Source organism: Megalops cyprinoides, chromosome 6 (genome assembly GCF_013368585.1).
Source record: "Megalops cyprinoides isolate fMegCyp1 chromosome 6, fMegCyp1.pri, whole genome shotgun sequence".
Taxonomy (NCBI): domain Eukaryota; kingdom Metazoa; phylum Chordata; class Actinopteri; order Elopiformes; family Megalopidae; genus Megalops; species Megalops cyprinoides.
The window spans coordinates 11280634-11303220 of NC_050588.1; the positions used below are offsets into that span (position 1 = coordinate 11280634).

Below are 22587 nucleotides of genomic sequence, written 5' to 3' on the forward strand. Positions count from 1 at the left end.
ATACAACTATTTAGTTTTGAGTCCAAAACTACATATTAATAAACAGAGACCTGCAAGTGAAAATCATGACAATGGAGTCCCGAGGGTCCCCTACCTTTTGACAGGAGGCTTGTTCGTCCTGCTGCTGATGCAGATGTGCAGTCAGAGCGGCCAGATCAGCCCTGAGAGAAGCGAAATGCACTTTCAGGGGTGTGAGAGTGGAGGACTCGGAGAGAGGCTTTCTCCTACATTCTTTACATTGTTTGTTTTGGATGGTAGTTTTGGTACTAAGGGTAGGAACAATTGTGTATGTGTGTGTGTGCGTGTGTGTATATTCCCTAAGCCTTTCAGTTACATTTGCTGGGGGGGGATTGTTGGAACTTAGGTGGACCTTAGGGTGTAGCAGTGCAGGCCTCCCAGGTAAGCAGTATTGCTAGTGGTTGTAATAATAGTGCGTTATTTCTAAGCATGCTGTGAGTAACATATACGACATTTTTGCTGATGGGGGTGCCCAGAGATAGAGAGCATGATGTGTGAGGATAGCTGCTGTGTGAGTGAACTGCACTCTTAGCGGCAGACAAGGCAGTACGGGGCATTACCCAAAATGTCTACAGCATTATGTGTTTGCTGTTTTCCTGAAATAATTTTTAAATTAACCTTGTTTTATCAGCACTTACCTCTCTTTGTGCTTTGATGGGCTGAGAGTGAAATGCTCCAGTTTCATGGAGATTCTGGGGGTGGTCAAGGTCCTGGTAGCTCATAAAATGTGCCCCTGACCCACACGTGCTATATGATCCACGTGTTCTATTGCGTTTGATGTGTGATATGTTTGTAGGGTGCCAAATGTTCACCTATCATTTATAAATGTTATGTTATAATAATTTGTAACATTGAAAGAGATTGTGTCTGAGAAATAATAAATAAATAAATGTAAATAAAATTAAGGAATAATGTTTAATCAGATGGGCTTTCTTGATGCTCAGGGATCTCTGCCGCGTCACGCCGAAGGCATGCTTAAAGCGCAACAGCAGTTCCAACTCTTCTAATTGCGGACCTAATTCCGCAATTTTGCCATGTGGGTGCAGCCTCCCGAAGTGTGGTTACACGGACATATTAAAGATAATACATTAGGCAAAGCAAAACCAAAAAAGAGAAGACAAAGAGAAACAAAAATAAAACTAACCCAACATCAAGACCACACGACACTTTACTTACGGATTTACCGAAATGTATTAAGATGGTGAGTTAAGACTGCAATACATACAACAACGCAATAAGAAGTTAACCAGCCTTGTGTATACTTCCGGTTTATTCTAAATCAAGTAGCTATAAATTAAATATTAATCGGAAAACGACAAAGGTTAGGTCATTAAAGAAGAATACCAATCAAGCAGAAGGTATTCAGTGTAAAATCCTGAAATGTTTCTAACTTCTTAACGTACGCACACAGAAACCGAAACTGAGAAAAGGATTAGAAAGTAGCTTCCGTTTGTTATTCTACAGTCTAAATCTAGAATAGTTAACAATTTGTTTGCATTTGACCTTTGATTAAAAATAATTAATTATTCAGAACTATTAAAAATAGTTCTGAATATTAAAAATAAATAAATATTTACTTCGGTCACCTGTAGCCTATTCAATTCGTCTGTTGTATGGAATGTGGTATTTGTTTTATCCATGTGGTTTAGCGTGCAGAATGCCTGGCAACGATGCTAGTAAATATGCCATAATATTCTCACTGAGGTCTGTAAAGCGGAGGCACAGGCAGCAAAAGACATTAGAGATTTTAACGAAGGTTCACTGATGACCTAAGACAGGGTGCTCAGGTAATGTGGATACCATAACGTACTCATTAGGTCATATGTGCTTCCATACATGTACATTAATAATCTTAATAAAAAACAATATTGTCCCACGTGTCCTGCACTGCATGTTATTTTGTCGCTGAGGGAAGTGAAGTAGTGCGAAGTTAGTGGTCCATGGTGCAGCTACTACACATTATATTTAACCAGGAAGGTCCCATTAGATACAATATCTCTTCTGCCAGGGAGTCCTTAATGCTGTTATTTGACAGGGGATAGCAAAATGACAGATCAGTTGTATATCTGACAACATTTCCTATAGTTTAAACTAAAGGCATTTTTCAGACCACTGCAATGCCAGTTATGCTGAAAATAGCCTGTGCACTTTTGGTCCCGGTTACTGGGTCGATCCAGAGTCTCAGAGGATATCATTGGCATCCCACTGCCATCGGTGTACAGGTGCTTCAGACGTAACCTGTGTGGGATCCTAGTGCTTAAAGATGCATTCATAAATTTCAGAGACACTCAATTTAAAATTGAGAGTTTCATGGAGAATTTGATACAGTCAATTAGGATAAACCCATGGGGTCAGTGTGAATACACAGATTCGAATATTCGTTGTTGTGTTAATAATGTGTCCTATTACTAGGGTTCAGGTTTTTCTCCACTTGCTTTCTTGCACGTAATTCATTCCTCCAGCACCAAGAGGTTGATATCGTCTCATTTTCAAAACACCTTTAAACTATACCATTCAATTATCTCACATAATTTAATTTAATTCCCATAAATGAAGAACATGAAGATTGACATCCATTGACACAATTTAGTCTTGTTCTTTGGCAATGGGGTGTAAATCTGTGTCTGAAAATCTGAGTAAAATATTGATACCTAAGTAACAATATGATATACTGGAACATATTTAAGAATTTACTTTGATACTATGCATTTCGATACAATATTATATGTCATAATCTTTAAATTACCCTATGCTTAAATAAATGTAGAAAATCTACACATAAGCAGATTAATTTGAAATAACATTCAGTATATAACAAGGATTGCCACAAGTTCTGCAGTTTCATCCAGTTTGTGGCATTAATATGAATAAAAATAAACTTTAAAATCAATAGCTTGGATCAATTCTCACATGCTGCATCAACACAGCTGTATGGTTGCTTTTGCATTGATGTGGTGATGCATATCAATGTATTGTTATATCCCTCATTTTGCAATGCAGATAATGCCACAACAAATTAAATTTTTCATTCAGGGTAATATTTCTGGTCAAGGTCAATATTTCACTTTAGGTTGATTTTTACAAGACAACCCACAACACAAATGTCTGTTATCTCTCTGTTTAACATGCCCAACCAACCCTGGATTTTTGTATTACCATCTCATGGCATCACCCAAATGTAGATACCATCATAGTGTCAAAGTTTACTAATAAAATTAATAGGAATTGAACTCATGATATACAATATAATTTGATTTGCTATTATTATTTTGCTATTAAAATGTTTCTGATATATTTTATTTTTTCTTTCTTTAGACAAGAATGCTGAAGTGTCTGTCTCTAATGTTTCTTCTGATTAATGCTCTTCAGATGGCATCTTCATCCCACAAAGGTGAGTGAGAAAAACATGTATTCCAGACATTTGCTATATTGCACAGCAATTAAATTAAAGGAGAGGCCCCGGGGGGCAGGGGGGGTTGACAATAAAACTAATGTGACGGAAAACTGTCAGTACTCCACCCCCCTAGCTGTGGTGTTTTAGTATTTCCCTGTCCATGTGCTCTTGCTTTCCTTGTGTTCTAGCCCTGCCCCACTCCCCGCCCAGTCTCCACCCGCCTGATTGCCTGCACACCTGCATCCCATCCCCTCGTCAGCCCTGCCCTATATCTTCCCTGCCCGTCTCTGTCCCGTTGCTAGTTTATAGCAGTGTGTTTTCTCACCTGGGTCATCACCGCTGGTTCTTGTCTGTGTGCTGTTCCCGTAATTCGACCCTGCCTGAACTTCGACCTGATTCCTGCCTGCCACTCTGTCCTGATCGCCCGATATTCTGCTTGCCCGGTTCTCAACCCTGCCTGCTCCTTTTTCTGATCCTGGATCTGCCGACGGACTGCTTTTCTGGTTTCGACCCTGCCTGTTTAGCGTTTGTGATCTTGCCTAGTGATATTAATAAACCCATCTGGAACCCGAAGCTCCCGTGGTCTGCGACTGAGTCCTTGCCGGAGCCATGAAAAAAGTTAATAGCGGTATTTTAATTAAATTTGTTAATGCAGATCACTGTGAAATGCGGAATATGTTAACGTCAATGTGAGATAAAGGAACTGCAAATTCTAAGAGTATTATAATTACTCTTTAGCCTCAATAGAAGGAGACCTGACTGTGGGGATCATTTGTATATTTAGGGGCATTATTTAAGTGGCTTTCAGAGGCTATATTAAATTAAGCTAATTTCAAATAGCCTCTGAATAAACACTGGGGCGGCAGTGTTGCATAGTGGTTAAGGAGCAGGACTTGTAACCAAAAGGTTGCCTGTTCGATTCCCTATGGGGGTGAGGTACTGCAATCAGTAAAATATCCAGCTGTATAATTAGATAACATTGCAAAAACCTGTAATTGAAGTAAGTTGCTCTGGATAAGAACGTCTGCTAAATGCCAATAATGTAATGTAACTAGTTGATCACTGACAAGAGGATATATCATTCCCAAAGAGTACTGTTGATGCTCAGAATAGCCTACCAAGACTTGTAATGGAAGCAGAAAGACTTGGAGGGTTCAAGACTAGCCTTGATATAGTGCTAGAGGCTCTCTTGACTGAAGGCGAAACAACAGTCCGGATGTGTTGAATTACTGACTCTCATCTTTCAACTATATAAAGTTTTGTGCTCTTATGTTCTGAGGTGATGTGCCTTGCCAGTCATATTGTTTACAGCCAATAAAGTCTCAATGAATGAACCACTTTTTCCTTATTTTTTTTTAATTCTACAGAAATGATCTGTTGCAGGAAATGCAGAATTTCTTTGATATTCCAGTTCAGACTGTATTTACTACAGAGCTTATATAGTTGTGCACAATGCCTGAATGCTTCATAAGTTTTAACACAGCATTCAAAATCAATAATTAATCCAGATACTATCATCAAGAAAGGCTGAGCACAATGACTTAGGGCACAATAGTGTAAGCCAGTTTATGTCTGCTGCAGTACGTTTTTATGAATGTTTATGAATGATAAATTACATTTTGCCTTATATATTTATATAAATGGCTGCGATAACAGCAAAATGTAAATGTAACCACATTTTGCCTCTTGCAGTGAATGTTATTGGCTCATCTCAGCCCGTCATAGGGAAGTGGAATCAGAGTGTGGTCCTGCCCTGCCACATCTCTCCCCCGCTGTCTGCGGTGGACATGCAGGTGCACTGGTACAGAGTAAGATTCAGTGCACCGGTGCATATGTACCGCTACAAACAGGACTGGCCCACTGAGCAGGACAATGCCTATCGGGGGAGGACTCAGCTGTTTAAGGAAGAGCTCGGGCGAGGCAACATTTCCCTGAGGCTGACAGACCTCCGCCCGTCGGACAGCGGGATCTATCACTGCTATGTGGATGAAGGTGACTGGGGTGATCAGGGGGAGACTGAACTGATTGTCCCAGGTGAGAATGGTTTTACGACAAAGTTAGTAGGCAACAAGGACATCAGGCCAAGTTCATTGCTCAATAGTACACCAAGGGCGCTCTAACCCTGCAGCCTGCTAGTTGGAATTTGTGTTCCTCGTTGCATTGTTGTCTGCCTAAAAGAATTGCTTTTTACTTTTTCCCGCAATTGCGTCTGACAGAGTATAGTATTATATATTGTGATTTTGATCTGGTAAGCTTATAAAGATCTGACAGCAAGGGGAGGGAGAAAAAGCAACGGTGGCAAAATTTGACTGGAAGGAGACTTTGATGATGAATGCAGTTTGTTAGGCATGTGCCAGCTAGTCGGCAAAATACAAATATTGTACAACTCTTTTTAGAGAAATCCATAGTTGATAAAAAAGCTGAGCATTTCAAAGCTATTGGAAAACTGTTTAATCCAGCAAATTCTGTTTTAATTGAGTAGCACTACTGCCAATGAATACATGAAAACTGGATTGGGGGTACATAACTCTGAGTAGCCACCTCTGCATTATCACTCACACTCCACACTTATGTAGCACAGACCATCTGACAGTTCACAGTCCTATCATCAAGTAAACACAAAGTGCTCAGCAGCTACACATGTTTTCTGTATACTGTATCAGCATTCTGTATCTCTTACCATATCAAATCTGTTTCATTAGAAGAAGAGTACCATGTTAGTTGCTTTGCAATGATAGCACTGAGTTTGAATTGTGGCTCACATCAGCCCTAAGCACTGGGTCATTTTGTTAGTTCTGTTTTGTTTTAAAGGACTAGGACTCATATTACTGCATTTTGAGGTCATCTTTGCCTTGGATTTTTTTGGCCTTTGAACTTGGACCATCACCTTGGATTCATTATTTAAAAAAAATAAATTAAATGTCAAACTAGCTACCATCATGATGTGGTGGCTGTTTGATTCTAGAGGACAGTACAGTGTTGAGAGGAAATCCAGAGAGTTCACCTTTGCTTCTTCAGTTTTGGCCTCATGTTTGCCTGTGTTTGAGTTTCGTTGTTTGCTATTTTTTCCCCGTATACACAGCACTCAATTAGGTTAGACCTGCAATTTTTTACACTTCAAGCTAAGTGCTAATTAGATCCTGACACAGTGAATGTTATCTATAACCCAATGTTAGCATAAGCACCGAAAATACCTTTCTCTGCACTTACAATCAAAAAGGTTCTTTGACAAAGATCACATTATGTATCATAGTGTTAATTTCATGTTAACAATCTCAAATGTTCTATTATACGTTATACAAATATTACTTTTGCGCTAAACATTTTTTTTAGCGGGACCTTGAAATATGGAAAATGTAAGGCTGTTTTGCTATATATTCCCACTCTGTGTTACTTCATGCCCTTCCCACCAGTGGTAGGTTCTCAGCCTTCGGTGTCTCAGGACAGCACAGACCCATCCAAGCTCTTGTGCAAGTCTGAAGGGTGGTACCCCAAACCAGAGGTGACCTGGTGGGACAAGAGCGGAAACAATGTGACACACATGTCCTGGACTGAAACGGAGCAGGACAGTCACAGTCTGCTGAGGGTCATTAGTCACATGGGCACTCATAAGAAGTCCAATGTGTTCTCCTGTATGGTGCGGGCTACCGCGGGACCCGACAGAATCTTCAGACTGCACATAGCAGGTTAGTGTTGTGTGAAAGAAGGGCCTTCTTCCGGAGGGGGCCATGCATACAGCTCATTTATATTCATTTTCAATATTTCATTATTTATTTACTTCATTATTTCTTTCACAGACACGTGCGCACACACACACACATACACACAGTTTTCATTTATCAGCAGACATTGGAGTGTCTTTGTTACATTTTGGTGTGAAGTTGCTTGCTGTTTCATCAGCATACCTGATTCAGTGAAACTTAGCAGCCTTTTAGAAGTCAACAGTAGTCTTGCTCCTTGCTGCTCTCTGGGACTAATTTTTACAAAGCAAACTGGAGTATTAGCTCATGTGCAGGCAAGAGAGGTGGGGCCAGTGCAGTAGTGGTATTCTGCCAATGCACATAGCACAGATTGCAGCAGAACTGATAAAGGGGCTAGAGAGCACTTTTTAATGAGTGAGGATGTAGTCACATTACCTGTAGAAGTGAATTTTCCCTAGCTCTATTGGCACAATAGCATTCCACTGATGTAGCTGTCTTTCACAGGCATTCATCATAGCAGCATGTCAAGAGGGACATTAGGTGCATGATCTCAGGTTGCGGCTTACTTGGACTTTACTTCCTGTTGCTCCTCAACAAAACATTGCCAGTTGATGAAAATAAGGTGTATATATGAGCGAGTGTCTTAATGTAACACTGAGCCCTGTTCTCTACAGAGAAAGGTGTTGTTGTTTCTTTAAATGTGTCTTAATTCATGTGCTGATGTCATGTTTGTGACTGTTTCACAGAGGATTTTTACCCACCGGTATCTGGATGGATGGTGCTCTTATCCATCATTTTGAGCCTCAGTGTCATGTCTGTTCCTGTGCTGGTCGTTTACTGGAGAAGGCTCAAAGGTATAGTGTGGTCTCCACCAACGTGAAGTGTTCTGATAGGGTGTTGGGCCACCACGAGCCACCAGAACTCTTTCGATGCATCATGTCATAGATGCTACGAGCGTCTGGCTCTCTGTTGTCATATGACACCATTCTTCCACGAGATATTCCATCATTTGGTGTTTTGTTGATGGTGGCTGATAATGCTGTTTCAGGTGCCACTCCAGAATTTCCCATACATGTTCAATTGGATTGAGACCTGGTGACAGAGGTAGCCATTGTGTATGTTTTACCTGGCTTTCATACTCATCAAATCATTCAGTGCCCTGTTGATGGTGTCATTGTGCACCTCGGAAGAGACCGCTTCCGTCATGATAGAAATCCCCTTTAAGGGATTGAATAGACCTAAACCATGCCAGAAGAATGTACCCCAAACCATAACAGAGCCACCAGAACCCTTCACTGTGGGAAACGAACACTCAGTTTTGTAGGTTTCTTTTAGCACACACCACATTTCCACTTGTTAAGAAAAAGTTAGATGGTAACTGATCTCACCATATGACTGTTTTCTGCTCTTTGCATCACTTTACTCAAAAATGTACATTTTTAGGTAACAAGGGGATATGCACTTGACCATAGTATGACTTTCTGTGAATTCTGGACAGACTGTGCTTGATGAAACTGCCTGCTCATCCCATAGATTGATATTTGCAGACAGCTGATTCAGAGTTACTCGTCTGTTGCATCTTGCATCTTGAAGCAATGCACCGACATCATGGTCAAGGAGTATGCACTGCTGACCACAGTTACCCCTAGTTGATGAAGTCTTTCTCTCAGACTTGCCAGCATCACTTAAGCCACTGTTCCTTATGAAACATCAGCAGGTTGACCTGTCATTGAAGCTCCTGCCAAATATACCACAGCAATCACCTCTTTCTCAAAGTTACTGAGGTCTCTCCCTATAGCCATGGTAGCCAAAGTAATGGGGAAACTGGGCCTGACCAGAATTTTTATACATGTCCCTAAGCATGATGTTGTTTTGGGATGTTAATTACTTAATTAACTCAGAAACCACGCCTGTGTGGATGCACCTGCTTTGAATATACTTCTTCTCTATACTCTTCCACATTTACTCGAGTTTCCTTTATTTTGGCAGTCACCTGTACATATAAATGACAGATTAAATTATAATTGTAAGGTCAACCATTGAATGAGAGAACACCCTTGGATACATTTTGAAATGTGATATTTTTTCTCGTAGAAAGATATGATGCTGTGTCTTCTGTTGGTGAGTAGGCTATTACTTTGTAGTCTTAATTGTTCATCAGTGTGCAACCAAGGTCATGTAATCCAATGAGATGTTTACCTGCAAAATCTTTGATTCAGTTAAAACTGCCTTTTCATTTCATGAAAGAATACAATTCAAAAAGACATAGACAAGCCTTTCTCAATTAATCCTGTCATATGAGTGAAGTTTACAAATGAGTTTTAATAGTGCTTAAAAGGCTGTACACAGGAAGCTGCATCTGGTAGTTAGTTTTGTTGATTTGTCATTGAGTCCCAACAAATCCTGAATAGGGCCCCTTATTTTTTGTTTTTTAAATAGAACCACTAATTTTGATGTAACTTTGATGTAACCACTTTGATTGGTACATGTTTCAAAACAGGCCAACCAACACTACCTTATCTAATTTTAAAGGAATGTTGAAAATTTAATCATTACAGTACTCCATAGTTAATACATCTGTATTGCTACTGTGTAGTACTCAAAAATCAATCAATAAATAAATCAATAAAGTTACTCCTCTGTTTCAGTGGTTGACAGGCTGCAGATAGAACTGGGTAAGAGTATTTTCTGTTTTGTAAAATGAAATTGTATGTTGATATAGCCTATAACTATGTGGACTAACTATGAATTTTCACTGTACATTAATCTTTATGTCTTATGTTTATTTGTGTTTTCAGAAAATATGCGATGCATTCCTAAATCAGGTATGATTTTATTCCTAATACATTCCATTCAGTGGTGCTGATTAGGTCTGAATTCAGATCTCTTCATCGTTTGTGTTCATTGGCTAGGTCTGATCCTTAGCATCTTGTACAATATGCCGGAGCCATACTTTTTGTCTTTGACAATTGTTTTTGTCATTTAAAACACAGTTTTCGTCTGGAGTATTGTAATACATATTATTGTGAATTGTCTCAATGGAAGAATGTGAACTACTTGCTGACAGATTATGTAGTGTGGACTCAGAATTAGAGTCAGATAATAACTAGGTTTATTCTTGCTTTTTCCTAGAATGGAATGCAATCCGTAGCTGTGCTGGTACGTACTGCTATGTTCTCAAGCTAGTGAACTTAATGGCAATCTAACCTTGATTTTCTAAAATACATCATGTCAATGTACACTAATTCTTGCATTTCAATGTTCATTTATCCTTTGTGAAATAGTATGTTAGCTTCAAAGTGTGTATGAAACATTTAAGTGAAGTGAAAGTGTTAAAACTGAGGAAAGGTGTTGATAAAAATGTGTAAAAAAATATTTTTCACCTGCAGTTGATGTGTCATTTGATGCTGACACAGCCAGTCCCTGGCTCAGGCTGTCCAACGATGGAAAACAGGTGAGATGTGGACTGAACTGGCAGAAAGTTCCAGATAGCCCACAGAGGTTTACCTGGCATCCTTTCATCCTGGGCAAACAGAGTTTCACCGCAGGAAGGCACTATTGGGAGGTCCAGTTAGGGGAGAAGCAGCGCTGGTCCATAGGTGTCGCCAAAGCTTCTGTTGACCGAAAGGGATTCTGCAACCAGGTTCCCGAGGAGGGAATCTGGACTCTGAAGTTGTACAATAACGAGCGTTTCTATGCTGGGGCCAACAACCAATACGACCTCAGCTTGCGACCAGAGAGGCTGGGTGTGTGTCTGGACTACGAGGGCGGGCAGGTCTCCTTCTACAATGTTGATAAAAGGTACCACATTCACACCTTCACCGGCGACTTCACAGAGGCCATCTACCCTTTCTTTTATACTGGTAATACCGATGAGTTACCACTCATTCTCTGCGCTGTAGATCAATAGATAAAACAGGTTGTTACCGTTAATTATTTTAGATGCACAGTTGTTCCACCCCTCTCCCCCATTGTATGCTTCCCGATATTTTTGCTGTTGCAGCCTTGTCTCCCAGTACATTATTGCTGTAAATTATTTGTTTGACTATTATACATGTGTTTACCAGAGAGTGGTGGGCTGGACAAAGATCACATGTATATGTATATATAATCTGTAACATACTAAACAACAAGTCTGATATGGTACCAGTTTTATGGCCTCGCTGCAATTCAGAAGAGGGGTGTGAATCACATAAAGGCAAGATCAAGCATTCTAGGCACTCTGAAATAAATAATATTAAATAAATCCATAATATAGTGTGTTAAAAACTATAGCACAGTAGCTATCTCCCCTTTCTACCATGCTGCAATATTTAACTCGGCAGATAAAAGGGAAACTATACAGAGCAACCAAGAGTAACATAACTTCTAGCTAAACTAGTCTTTAGTAATGTCTCTTTTGATCCTATCTGATTTTACTCTCTACAAGGTTAGTGGTATAGAAACCAGAATAAAATAGTCCAGTCACTAACTACTTGTTTTCAGACATTAATTTTCCTGGTGGTTGAGAAAGTTCCAGCTTCAATAATTGTCTGTTGTCCATTTTGTTAACTTTGAAGCTATGATGACTGATGATTGTACGACAGAGTACAGTGTAATGACAGGAGCCCTGTTGTGGGTTACCTGCTTATTTCTGCTTAAAGAGCAGAGCAGATATTTGGGTTACAAAAAGGGATGTGTGCAGTATCATGGAGGTTATTAGCAGGTTATTAACAGGTTTTGGTATTATTGTTAGACTTCTCTGTATATTTGTCTTGTGTTTTGTGAACTGCTTATAATGTGTTAACATGTTTATGCCACGTTTTACAGATACACATTAATATATTTCTATATTATATTTATATTGCATTTCTGTACATAGAAGATGTTTATTTTTGCTACTTTATTGGTAAAAAGGTGTGTCAAGTTGCTTAGAGTGGTATTGGAAGTGTAGAGGGCAGGGTTAAACTTCAGTTCTTCCAAGTAAGAGGCAGAGGGTGAAATTATCACCAGTTGGTGATACCAATTAATGATATTTATAATACTGTATTTGGAAAACCTGATGATCTTTTGTATTTTTAAATGGAAATGTCATGCTGTCTGTGTAGTTAATTTAATAAATGCTAATTAAGATCTATGTAAGTGTTTTAATTAACAAACCACACTGGAAATGCTTGAATTTCAGAATACAGGAAAGTTTGTTAATATTACCTAGTGCCCATGTGGAAAATGTGTGGTCATCTTTATAGGCTTTAACCTTCATCATGTCTCATCTATAGATATGACGACATGCATCAACGACTTTATTATAGCAACCAAAATCCGACAGCAGCACGATTTCTACACTAATGTGCCTCTTTTCACCACTAGATGTCAATATTTTGTTGTATGAATTCATCAGTCTAAATTCATCACTGCACATTCCTTAATTGTTTTAACTGGATATACAAAAATGCATAGTAATGAACACATTTGGAACTGGTGGTATTCGGCTATAATAGTGATCTTGGGCAGGTTGTGTTTTTATTGTATTTTATTGTGTTTGCTGTAAATAGAAATACAGGCCATCCATATTTATTCAGATGCAATTAAATACAAACAAAACAATTAATAAAATAATAACAAACACATTAGACATTTCTACTTACAAAGGTTACACTTTAATAATCATATCATTACACTGAATAAAATCATACTGTTCCCAAATAACACATTTAACTCCAGAAAACAAACACATTTATTCACCCTGCTGTTAGGAAGAATTTCGTGTGCTTTCTTGAGATCAGAGCACAACTGTTTGCTTGGATTTAGGCTGGATGATTGAGATCATTTGCTGAGTACCTCTATATGGTGTTCAGCCATTTCTTCTTACAGTTGGTTACATTGGTACGTTTGATTGAATCATTTTCATTCTGCAGTGTCCTTCTTGGCAAAGGGAACCAGGTTATGCTCAAAATGTCCTGGTACATGTTACAAAGTTTCTTTTGAAGGAAAGCCATGTTCAGATTGACTAATTCAAGAGCCAGTGACATCTGAATGACAATGAAATCATGTCCTGTGGTCAGAGGAAGTGAGATTGTGCTCCATGCTCATTAGCTTTGTATTTAGGGTGAAAAAGGTGAAGTCTATGTAAAGAAAGAACCTATTCCCACTGTGCAACAAAGTGGGGGGTTTATTATGTTATGCAGTGGTTTTCCATGTGCGGCTTCTGGAGTTACATATGTAACAGAATAGCTTTAAAAATATCCTAGGTCATTAAGGGGCTCCCATGACGGCTGTATGTTGTTTTATGAGTATTCTTAAGCCCTAAGAGGCATTATAAATCACACTCAGGCAGCCTGTTAAACCTGACCGCAGCTCCCAATTATTCTTAGAAAGTATTATTTAAAAGGGATATATTTTTATGAAAACCGGTATCAAGATGTCATTTTTTGACATTGGAATGTTGCTGCATGCTTCTCTCATTGTGTTTTTACTTATTTTATTCTGTCTAGTCAAGCAAGTGCTTGTGGTCAAACCGTACATTACAGTGAAGCAGGTACAAATTTAAAGGGCTCCTCAATGAGGAAGTCAATATGTGACAGAGAGCTGCACCTTCCTGACCATGTAGTTCCCAATCAGACTCCAGCTCACAAAACACAGCAAAGGAAGCTTGACTCCATAATTGAACAACGGCACCACCACAAGCCCCAGCTATTCCCATGTGTAACATCTTTCCAATGAAGACACACACCCTCAGTCCCTCTAAGACATTCAAGTGTCTGTTACCAAGGGCTGCTACCACTTTTAAAATTCATTTGGTCTTGGTCAAGTGGTTGAAATGCCAAAAACTTTGCCACTGCTCACAGATCAAATCCGATAAATAACTTAGGAGCTTAAAAGCAGTGTGTGGGCATTCTTTCCTGATTTTGCATTATTCTATGTTTTGCCAATAACCTGCATATGCTTATAGATATGTATATCCCTCTCTGAAACTGATGCTGCATTTATCCATGCATGTGCTGTATGTGTAAATGCAATGGCCTGGTATGTATATTATCCACTCAGTAAATGCCAGTAGGGGGGGGGGGATGCAGAAGATGACTTCATGTATTTCATGGTTTCCTGCTCAGCTTTGACACTCTCCAGCTGGGTCCTAGGATCCATTGTCCTTACCCTACAGCCAGGACTCCCCACTGCTCTAGAAGGTCCAAAGGGAGAGCCTCTCAGCACCATCCCATGGTCATGCTGATGTGTGTGCCTCTCTGAAGGATTGGACTCCAAGTCAAACCACAAATCCCTGCAGACCTGCTTCCGGTCCATTTCAGCGCTATGTCTTTCTACTTCCACATCTTTCCAAATAGCCTTAAGTTCATTTCATTTGTTCTGGAATTTCTTGGCCTGGTGAACCTCCATTTGCTGCACCACTTGAAAGACCAGTAGATGTCAGCAGCATGACTGCAAGTGTATCATTACAGCTCTTGAGAAAATGCCCTGAGAACCCTTTGAACTCTTGGCCTACGTGTTACCAAGACCATGTCCACTGCACTGGGGTCTTCCTGGGGATCAGGATTGCCAAGTAAATGACAAGTTCACTAGAACCCTTTTCTGTAAACATTTTATGCATGTTTGATCCTGCTCACCATCACGATGCACCATACCGCCAGCACGTTCACCCTGTGTCAAATGATGCCAGAGTGGTGGTCAAACAGAATGCTTATAACAAGGGATGAAAACGACACCTACTCCTGCCTGAAATAAAAGAAATTACAGGCCAAGGAATCTTGCCAATAAAACCAAGGTCACAATATACCCTTTATTCTGCTTTCTGCAACCATAATCTTGCTCCTTTGATGTGGATTGCTTTCGGTTTTTCACTGGCTTCCCTTTCGTGCTCTTTTCCAGGCTGCTACTGTACACTGCTCTGTTTTATAGTCAGGCTCCATTTCTGAAAGGTAGAGGGGGTTCTGAGGTGGGGGGTGGATACTTTTGTATGAGAGTGTGTCATTCTTCTGGCACTTGTAGAACCAATGAAGAAACAATCTAGATTAGGGCAGGTTTGGCTCATTAACCAACAGCTGGTTCACGTACTGATCACAGACAATGACAATTAGACAATGACAAGCTGTTTCTAATGACATAGATTGTATAAAGATCAGTTCATTTGTGGGTTAGATAATGGAAGATGGAGGATCTTCAGAAACAAACACAAATGACAATTAAACAATTAGGCAAACAATCAACAGTCTTGGGGGCATGGAAAGGCTCCAGTATTACACTGTGAGCTATTTGAATAAGTCTGATTAGCATTTTTGGCAGTGCCAGCTTTTGGGATTCTGAATGTATGTTGTCTTCAACGCTCCTCAGAATGAAAATTGTCACATAATGGGAGTATCTGATGTTCAACATGGTGAGAGAACAGTGATAGTTTTTCCTGGTTCAGGCATTCTGGATCTGAATCAAAAACTGCTGTGAGAATTATTTTAATAAGTAATAAGTTTGTGCAAATATGTCCTTGTTGAACACCCAGGACTAAATACAACCACAAAGGCTATTACAGTATTTCAGTAAACTGCATGAAAAATGATTAGCAAAACACTGGCAGGCTTTATTGGCTTAAAGTTTCTGAAAAAATGTTTTTCTCATAGCCCCCTTTCCCTTCACCACATAATGATCCACTGGGCACTTTGAAACCCCAAATGATGATAAAGTGACTATCATCAAGCTGGCAACATCTTTTAATTAATATTCCTTAATTCATTTCAAATAAAACCTTGTTGCTTTATGACTGTCATTTCAATACTGCATTTACATTTGACTAGTATGTGAATACTGAAGGTGTCATTGTGGCTGACTGTCTGTGTGGTACATTGTGTTTACCTCCTAACACTTGCTGATAAGTAAGTAAGACATGGACTATAAACAATTCAACATTACACATATTCCACTTTTATTATACTTTCATAGTTTTCTGTGTAAGTAATGAATCTACACTCATTGTTCAATGTCTGAAATTGTGGAAAGTTCTTGTGGGAAAAAAAAATTCACAAAATATTTGTTAAAAGACTGAAGTGATATTCAGCAATTCCAAGAAGTGAAAAGTAAGTAGAGACCAAGACGAGTGAGATCTCAGTTGAAAAGGACAGTGATACCTTAAACATTGCTGTTCTCTGCCTCCAGTCCCCAGCAGGCATTGAGAAGCAGTTTGAGTCTCTTTTTCCCATTCAAATGTGAAATTCATCCTGGGGTTTGGATGGGACTGTGTTTACCGTAAAGTTGGTAACCATAAAAAAAATTCCAAATGAGCTTGTTTCATTGCTCAATAAAACAAAGAAAGACTATTTGGCATGGATTACCACTATAATAGAGATGAGAAATACCACAACCATTTACAGGTTGAATGCTTCTCAGAACTGAATTATTTAGGGACATATACTGAGCAAAGGACCATGTCAGACGATGTAAATGTACAGTGTATAACACATATCAGTTTATTTTAATGGTATGAAGAGATGATACAGTAATGATTACTAAAATGAATTTTACTGTTTAATAATGAGAGTAATTCATGAATGGGATTGCAACTGAAGATGACAGTATTTTCACCATATCAAAACAAAAACCTGCTCAAAAGACAGGAGGTTAACAACAATGGCACTTCACACTCAGCAGAAGTTATTTTCCCCCCGCTCAAATGCACTCATCTAAAGCACTGTGGAAAAGCAGGAAGCCGCAGGGCTGTGCAGATTATTACTGGCTGGTAAACACTGGTGCTCAACCTGAGCCAAGAAAGTATGCCTCATGCGAGTGGACTTCTGGGAAAATCGGTGAAGGCTGAAAAAACGAAGGCTCTGCTCTGCTTGTCAGGAAGTGTTTGGATAGTGGCTAGCTATGCTGCCGATAATAAAGACCCAAAACGGGACGGAATGAAAGACAGCCGGAAAACCTTTTTCTGTTTTCCCTGAACAGCAGAAGAAAGAATGTGACAGCATCTGCTGTGGCATCAATACGGGGAGTGTAGCTCCTCTCATACAATCTCAAAGCCTGTATTGTATTTCAAGCTGTACTCCAAAATGCATAAAACAGACTAGAGACTACAAATGTCCTCTAACCAATCTATATAGCATACACCCTAATCCACAGAGACTAAGGAGGGCTTAGCTGATCAAAATTGCCATGAAAGTAATACGTGCATGATATGTAATGTAGTTACACACATATAACTACATCTAAATTTTGAACTATCTGAGAAATGTTTAGCAATAAGTTCACCAATTTCAGCTTTCAGCTCAAAGTTTTCAAAAATACATTGTCGGATCAATACAAAAATAGACACACACACACACTCACTCACGTACTTACTCACAGACTGCAAGCAGAACAAGACACAAGATATAAAATTCTCCTGTCATCACTATGCCCTCCCAACCCTGTACTGCAGTCTGCTGAAGAGATCAGCTGCACTCACAGGGCACACAGTGTTGGGGGGGCGGTGAATTGAACAAACAGCAGGGCCAGAGGAAAAAGGCCCCTCCCTCTGCATTTGTCTAAACATTCCTGCCGAGTGAGCGAGCAGGGGTGAGTTTGAAGCTCCACAAGTGGGTTCTGCCTCCCTCCCTCCCTCCCTCCCTCCCACACTTGCAGGCTCACTCGGGAGCGGGACAGCAGACTCACGGACGGCAGCGTCTGACCAGACACCCCCCTGCCCTTCCTCGCCATGAGATTCCTCCTCCTCCTCCTCCTCGCCAGCCTCCTTGGCCTCTCCGGAGCCCAGAACCAAGCCCTGATGGACTACCTGGAACGCAGGCTGCTGGCCATCGAGGTAAGGGAGAGCCCTCACTTCCCAGCCAAACCCTGGCCTCCTTTGGCAAAGGATTTGAGCTGAGCGGACATTCAACGAGATGCAGATGTTGCGGGTCTGGGGGGGTGGGGAAACAGGGTCGAAGGGTACTGTGCGATCAAGCTGCTTATTCTTTAACATGCTTTCTCAAGTGCTCTGCATCAGAACATGCCTGGAGGGGGACAGGAGGATCATGGTTTTAATGCATTATAAGCTGGGAGGGACATGCGTTACTGCCGGCCACGCGGCTCTCAGGCATTCTCTGCAGGAGGCACGCGCAGGACATAGGCACCCACCTCAGACCATTGCTGCCCTTGGAGGGGGCGTTTCCTTGCGGTTCCAGTGCGAGGGAGTTCATCAAATGCATGCGATGCCTGCTGCTTCACCAACGGGCCGCCCAAGGCACATCCAGCTGGCTGTCACATCCCAGCCCGAGGTCCGCACAAGCATCTGCCGCCCGAGCAAATGCCTCTTCTCTATGTGCTGACAGTGCACTCATATTCCAATAAGCAAGTTGGTTCATGAAATTGCTTTTCGAAGGGCCTTTCCTTTCAGCACGACCAGTGACTCAGAGAGGACAAGGGGTGCTGCCGCGGCAGGTCTGCAGTGATTGCGGCACGCTGTTTGATTCAGTTTTGAGTCAGAATGATCTCCTGCTGCCATCTGTTTATGGTTGATCATTATAATTACCATAATCGTTCTGGTTATGTCCCATTTAAGCTCTTTTGGCCTTTTCATTATGAGATTCATTTGCATGTTATTCAGTGACACCAGGATTAGAAGCCTTTAGTAAAGTTAAATTATTTAAGTAAGTCAGCAGTTCCCTTGGGTGTACATGCAGACCCTTTCTGAAAGTCTCCTGGGTATTTAGGAGCTCTTTAAAATAGATAAAAACCTGTTTCACTGAAAGTTGATCAACTTCAAGGTATCTTTCATCATCAGTGTAATAGTGCTGTTCCCTGTACGGTGCATGCAAAATATGTCAAATCAGTACATATTGCTGCAACCATTCATTAAAGCCATACCCTAACAGATGGGTCACATGCTCTCACCTTTAAAGTTTTCATCAAGCCATTACACAACATGCAACCCACCTACACAGGATGTAGGCCGTGTAGTTTGCTCCTGATTATGGGGCACAGAGAGCCCATGGGATCTCACCTCTCCTCCCCCCCCCCCCCCCCCCCCCCCCTCCTCTCCCCAGGACCGCATCTCCACGTGGCACGAGCAGAGCAACCGCTACGCCTCGGACCTGCGGGAGTTCAAGCAGCAGATGGTGGCACTGCTGGAGAACCTGGACAAGGACAAGGACACGCTGCGGGCCGACCTGAGCGGGGTGAGCACCCGGGTGGAGCGCGTGGAGCGCGAGATGGACTACCTGGAGACCCAGAACGGGGCGCAGCCCTGCGTGGACGTGGACGACAAGCTGGTGGAGCAGGACGTCACCGTCGTCAAGGAGAGGAACAAGGCCAAATACGCCAAGCTCACAGGTAAGCGGGCACAGAAGCGCATGCAGGTACATTCCTGCCCGCTAAGGGTTGGTCGACTCTTGTCTTCATTGCAGTGGGGGGCAGCTCTAATTTTCCCAGTTAGCTGGGAAGACTGTTTCTACTCTTTCAGGAAAGAGAATGCGTAAATACAGCAAGTGTAGGGGTTGGCCAGTGTACATGTCACCTTAAAAACTCAAGTTCACAGCAAGCTTGGTTTTAGCATTATCTAAGCGCAGCAAACATGCTGTTTAGCCAATGCAGACATCATTAAATACCTCAAGATCGCAGGTTAGCTGGTCTAGAAGTAATCTAAATGCCTCAAGATCACAGATAGTATATAAAATCATGCACAGAAAGAGAAATCACAGATAGGCTGGTTTTAGCATTATATAAGCACAGAAACTCACAGGTTGGCCAGTCTATATATCTCTTCTAAATGCCTCAAGGTCACAGGCAGGATGGTTTTAGCATCATCTAACTGCAGCATGCTGGTATGGTCTTTCCTTCCCCTGACTGACGGGGTTCCAGTGCATGATATCATATTTCTCCTCACTGTAGGGAGCTCAGATATATTAAACCGCAGAGGCAGTGAGAGGGTGTGGTGTGCATCGCGTCTGCCTCAAGGCTCCAGGCACCACGGGTTGATTCCCGGATGTGTGGAGCTTTTACACCCTATTTGTGCTTCACTTCGACCAGGGTGGCGTTTCGCCTGCAGCTGTGCGGCATGCAGGATGAATGGGCCTCAGATTAGGATCTGGTGTTAAAGTATGAAGACATGTCTGTTCATGGTTCCGAGCAGTTGTTTTAAAGTTACCCCAAAGCCGAATCTGAATGAAATTGCAGCAAGTGTAGTAGCTTATAGGGACGGGGTTACGTAAGCGTCTCCCTTTGTGTGGAATCTCTGCCTTAGCCTGTACCCATTTCCTCCTCCAGAGAGACTTGGCAGACTTGAGTGTGCGTATAGTTAGCACATCATCAGATATCCTGCCAGTCTTGGCTGTGTCTCTCTTTTTATTTAGTTTAACTGAAAAAAAATGAACAAAAGCCCTTACTTTGTGTCTCACTCAAGGTGCCAGAATGGAATATTTAGTCAGCTGTGAAATGTCTTTCCCACTACTTTCCTTTTTAAAGAGGTGACGTTGTGTATTCTTGGAGGAAGACTGTCCAGATGGCTTTCTGTCCTCTTAACTCAAGGCCTGTAGCCTCTAGCCTGTAATATGCTCTTTTGAAAGAAGAGGCAATTTTTCCATCAGCACACATTTAGAGTGCAATCACGGTCAGATACGTCTATGCAACTGTAGATCTATGGGTTTTCAATTTTCGTCTGGTTTGATTTTCTATCATCCTTCTCATCACAATTTGAGGCACATGGCCAGTTTTCTCATTTAATTTAATTTCATTCAATCCATTTTAATTTTCATGTGCTGGAGTGCTGGAGGCTGTGTAGTAATCCAGCATATTGAAATGTAGCAATAAAGAGGTTCAGGTGAACAAGTAGAAATACCAGTGTCCTCAGATACCTCCATCAGAATGAGGTATATGGAAACTATATATGTAACTCCAATGCTAACTACTTTCTTAAACAACTTTCTGTTAAAATCACAATAATCGCCCTGGTCCCACTTATTAGGAAACAGTTTGACTTCATACAGTACATGAGATGGACAAAATGGATCTTCTTCTTCTTCTTCTTCTTCTTCTTAATAATAATAATAATAATAATAATAGCTCAGCAGATACTTATGCAGAGCAGAGCAACCTACATAGCTTACATATAATTTATTTATGTATTTTGACATTTACTGAAGCAATAAGGATTAGAAACAACCGCAGCACACCACCTGATATTGAACCAGCAATATTTGAATAATCAGCCCTTTTTTTCTCCCATCATGCCACACTGCTGGCCCGAGTTGGTGACACTCAAAGCATTGACCATGTTGCCTGTGTTCCTTTCACAGACTGCAGGGACATGATCTCCAACATCAAAGCCATGAAGATCCTGAAGAGGGTGGGTGGTCCCAAAGGCATGTGGACCAAGGACGTGGGCAGCAGCTCCGCCAAGGTCTACATTTTCAACGGGACCAGCGAGGACACCCTGTACGAGTTCAGCTCCATTCGGGACTTCACCAGCTCGGCGGGGCTGTCCCGCGGCAGGTCGATCGCACTCCCCTACCCCTGGGGCGGGACGGGGCACACCATCTACAACGGGTACGCCTACTACATCAAGAAGGGGAAGGAGTTCCAGGTGATCAAGTACGACCTGCGGAACGGCTCGGTGGTGGACAGCGCTGTGTTCCCTGCCCAGGACCAGGTGCCCGTGTACAGCCTCACGCCCGAGACCTACATCGACCTGGCGGCCGACGAGGAGGGGCTGTGGGCCATCTATGCCACCAGCGAGAACGAGCGCAACATCTGCCTGGCCAAGATGGACGCCGACACGCTGGACATCGAGCAGACATGGGACACTCCTTGCCCACGGGAGAACGCGGAGGCCGCATTCGTCATCTGTGGGACGGTGTACGTGGTGTACAACACCAAGCTGCCCAGCCGCTCCCGCGTGCAATGTGTTTTCGACGTGAGCGACATGGTGACCACCGACGATGCCCCCCTTGTGTACTTCCCCAAGCGCTATGGTGCCCACTCCAGCCTCAAGTACAACCCCCTGGAGCAGCTGATCTATGCCTGGGACGACGGCTACCAGATTCTCTACAAGTTGGTTATGAAGAAAAAGCTGGAGTTGTAAGGCCAACAGCGCCCCCTGTGTCCACTGGCATAACAAGTCACGGTCCCTGAAAACAATTACTGAGTTTCCACACAGGGTTTATCTTCTAGCCAAATTTTTTTTTCTTTTGCCCAAACAAGGTCTAATGAGAATAATTTTGAAGAGTGCTTTAAGCACTTTTTTTTCAAAAGATTGAACCTCAAAATTAGCTACTTGGACCTTGAAATTAAGTTTCTGGAAAATGTTCACAGTTATTGGAAAATGAACCTCAGGGAAGGATTATCTAAAGAACAAGCCCTTAGAAGGCTAAGTGATAAATTCTTGTGAGAACTTTTACTGGGTTTCATTTTCTCATATACTGTACAATAACGTAGATGGGTGCCTTTTCAATGAGAATGTTTAACTACAATAATATATAGATATATTTTTAAAAATCATATCCTCAGAGAGTCACAAGTTGC

At 41.5% G+C, this 22587-nt stretch overlaps 2 protein-coding genes across 2 annotated transcripts; both read left to right on the forward strand.

The window, feature by feature from the left end:
- The first annotated feature begins 4021 nt into the window (after positions 1-4021).
- On the forward strand, positions 4022-11455 carry LOC118778952 (butyrophilin subfamily 1 member A1-like). The gene is made up of 6 exons (XM_036530754.1): positions 4022-4040; positions 5105-5446; positions 6826-7098; positions 9912-9938; positions 10246-10272; positions 10503-11455. Exons 1-6 carry the CDS (start codon positions 4022-4024, stop codon positions 11021-11023), a joined length of 1209 nt encoding a protein of 402 aa, XP_036386647.1. The 3' UTR covers positions 11024-11455.
- Positions 11456-17726: 6271 nt separating this feature from the next.
- LOC118779888 (olfactomedin-like protein 3A) lies at positions 17727-22228 on the forward strand. The gene is made up of 3 exons (XM_036532210.1): positions 17727-17893; positions 19116-19401; positions 21363-22228. The coding sequence occupies exons 1-3, from the start codon at positions 17789-17791 to the stop codon at positions 22145-22147; spliced, it is 1176 nt and encodes a 391-aa protein (XP_036388103.1). The 5' UTR covers positions 17727-17788; the 3' UTR covers positions 22148-22228.
- Positions 22229-22587: the final 359 nt, after the last annotated feature.

Excerpts from the sequence above, each read along its gene's own strand:
- LOC118778952 (XM_036530754.1), top strand. Across the intron at positions 5,447-6,825 it reads GACTGAACTGATTGTCCCAG|TGGTAGGTTCTCAGCCTTCG; the intron begins GTGAGAATGGTT and ends CCTTCCCACCAG. Across the intron at positions 10,273-10,502 it reads TGCAATCCGTAGCTGTGCTG|TTGATGTGTCATTTGATGCT; the intron begins GTACGTACTGCT and ends TTTCACCTGCAG.
- LOC118779888 (XM_036532210.1), top strand. The coding sequence starts at position 17,789 with ATGAGATTCCTCCTCCTCCTCCTCCTCGCCAGCCTCCTTGGCCTCTCC. Across the intron at positions 17,894-19,115 it reads GCAGGCTGCTGGCCATCGAG|GACCGCATCTCCACGTGGCA; the intron begins GTAAGGGAGAGC and ends TCCTCTCCCCAG. Across the intron at positions 19,402-21,362 it reads CAAATACGCCAAGCTCACAG|ACTGCAGGGACATGATCTCC; the intron begins GTAAGCGGGCAC and ends TTCCTTTCACAG.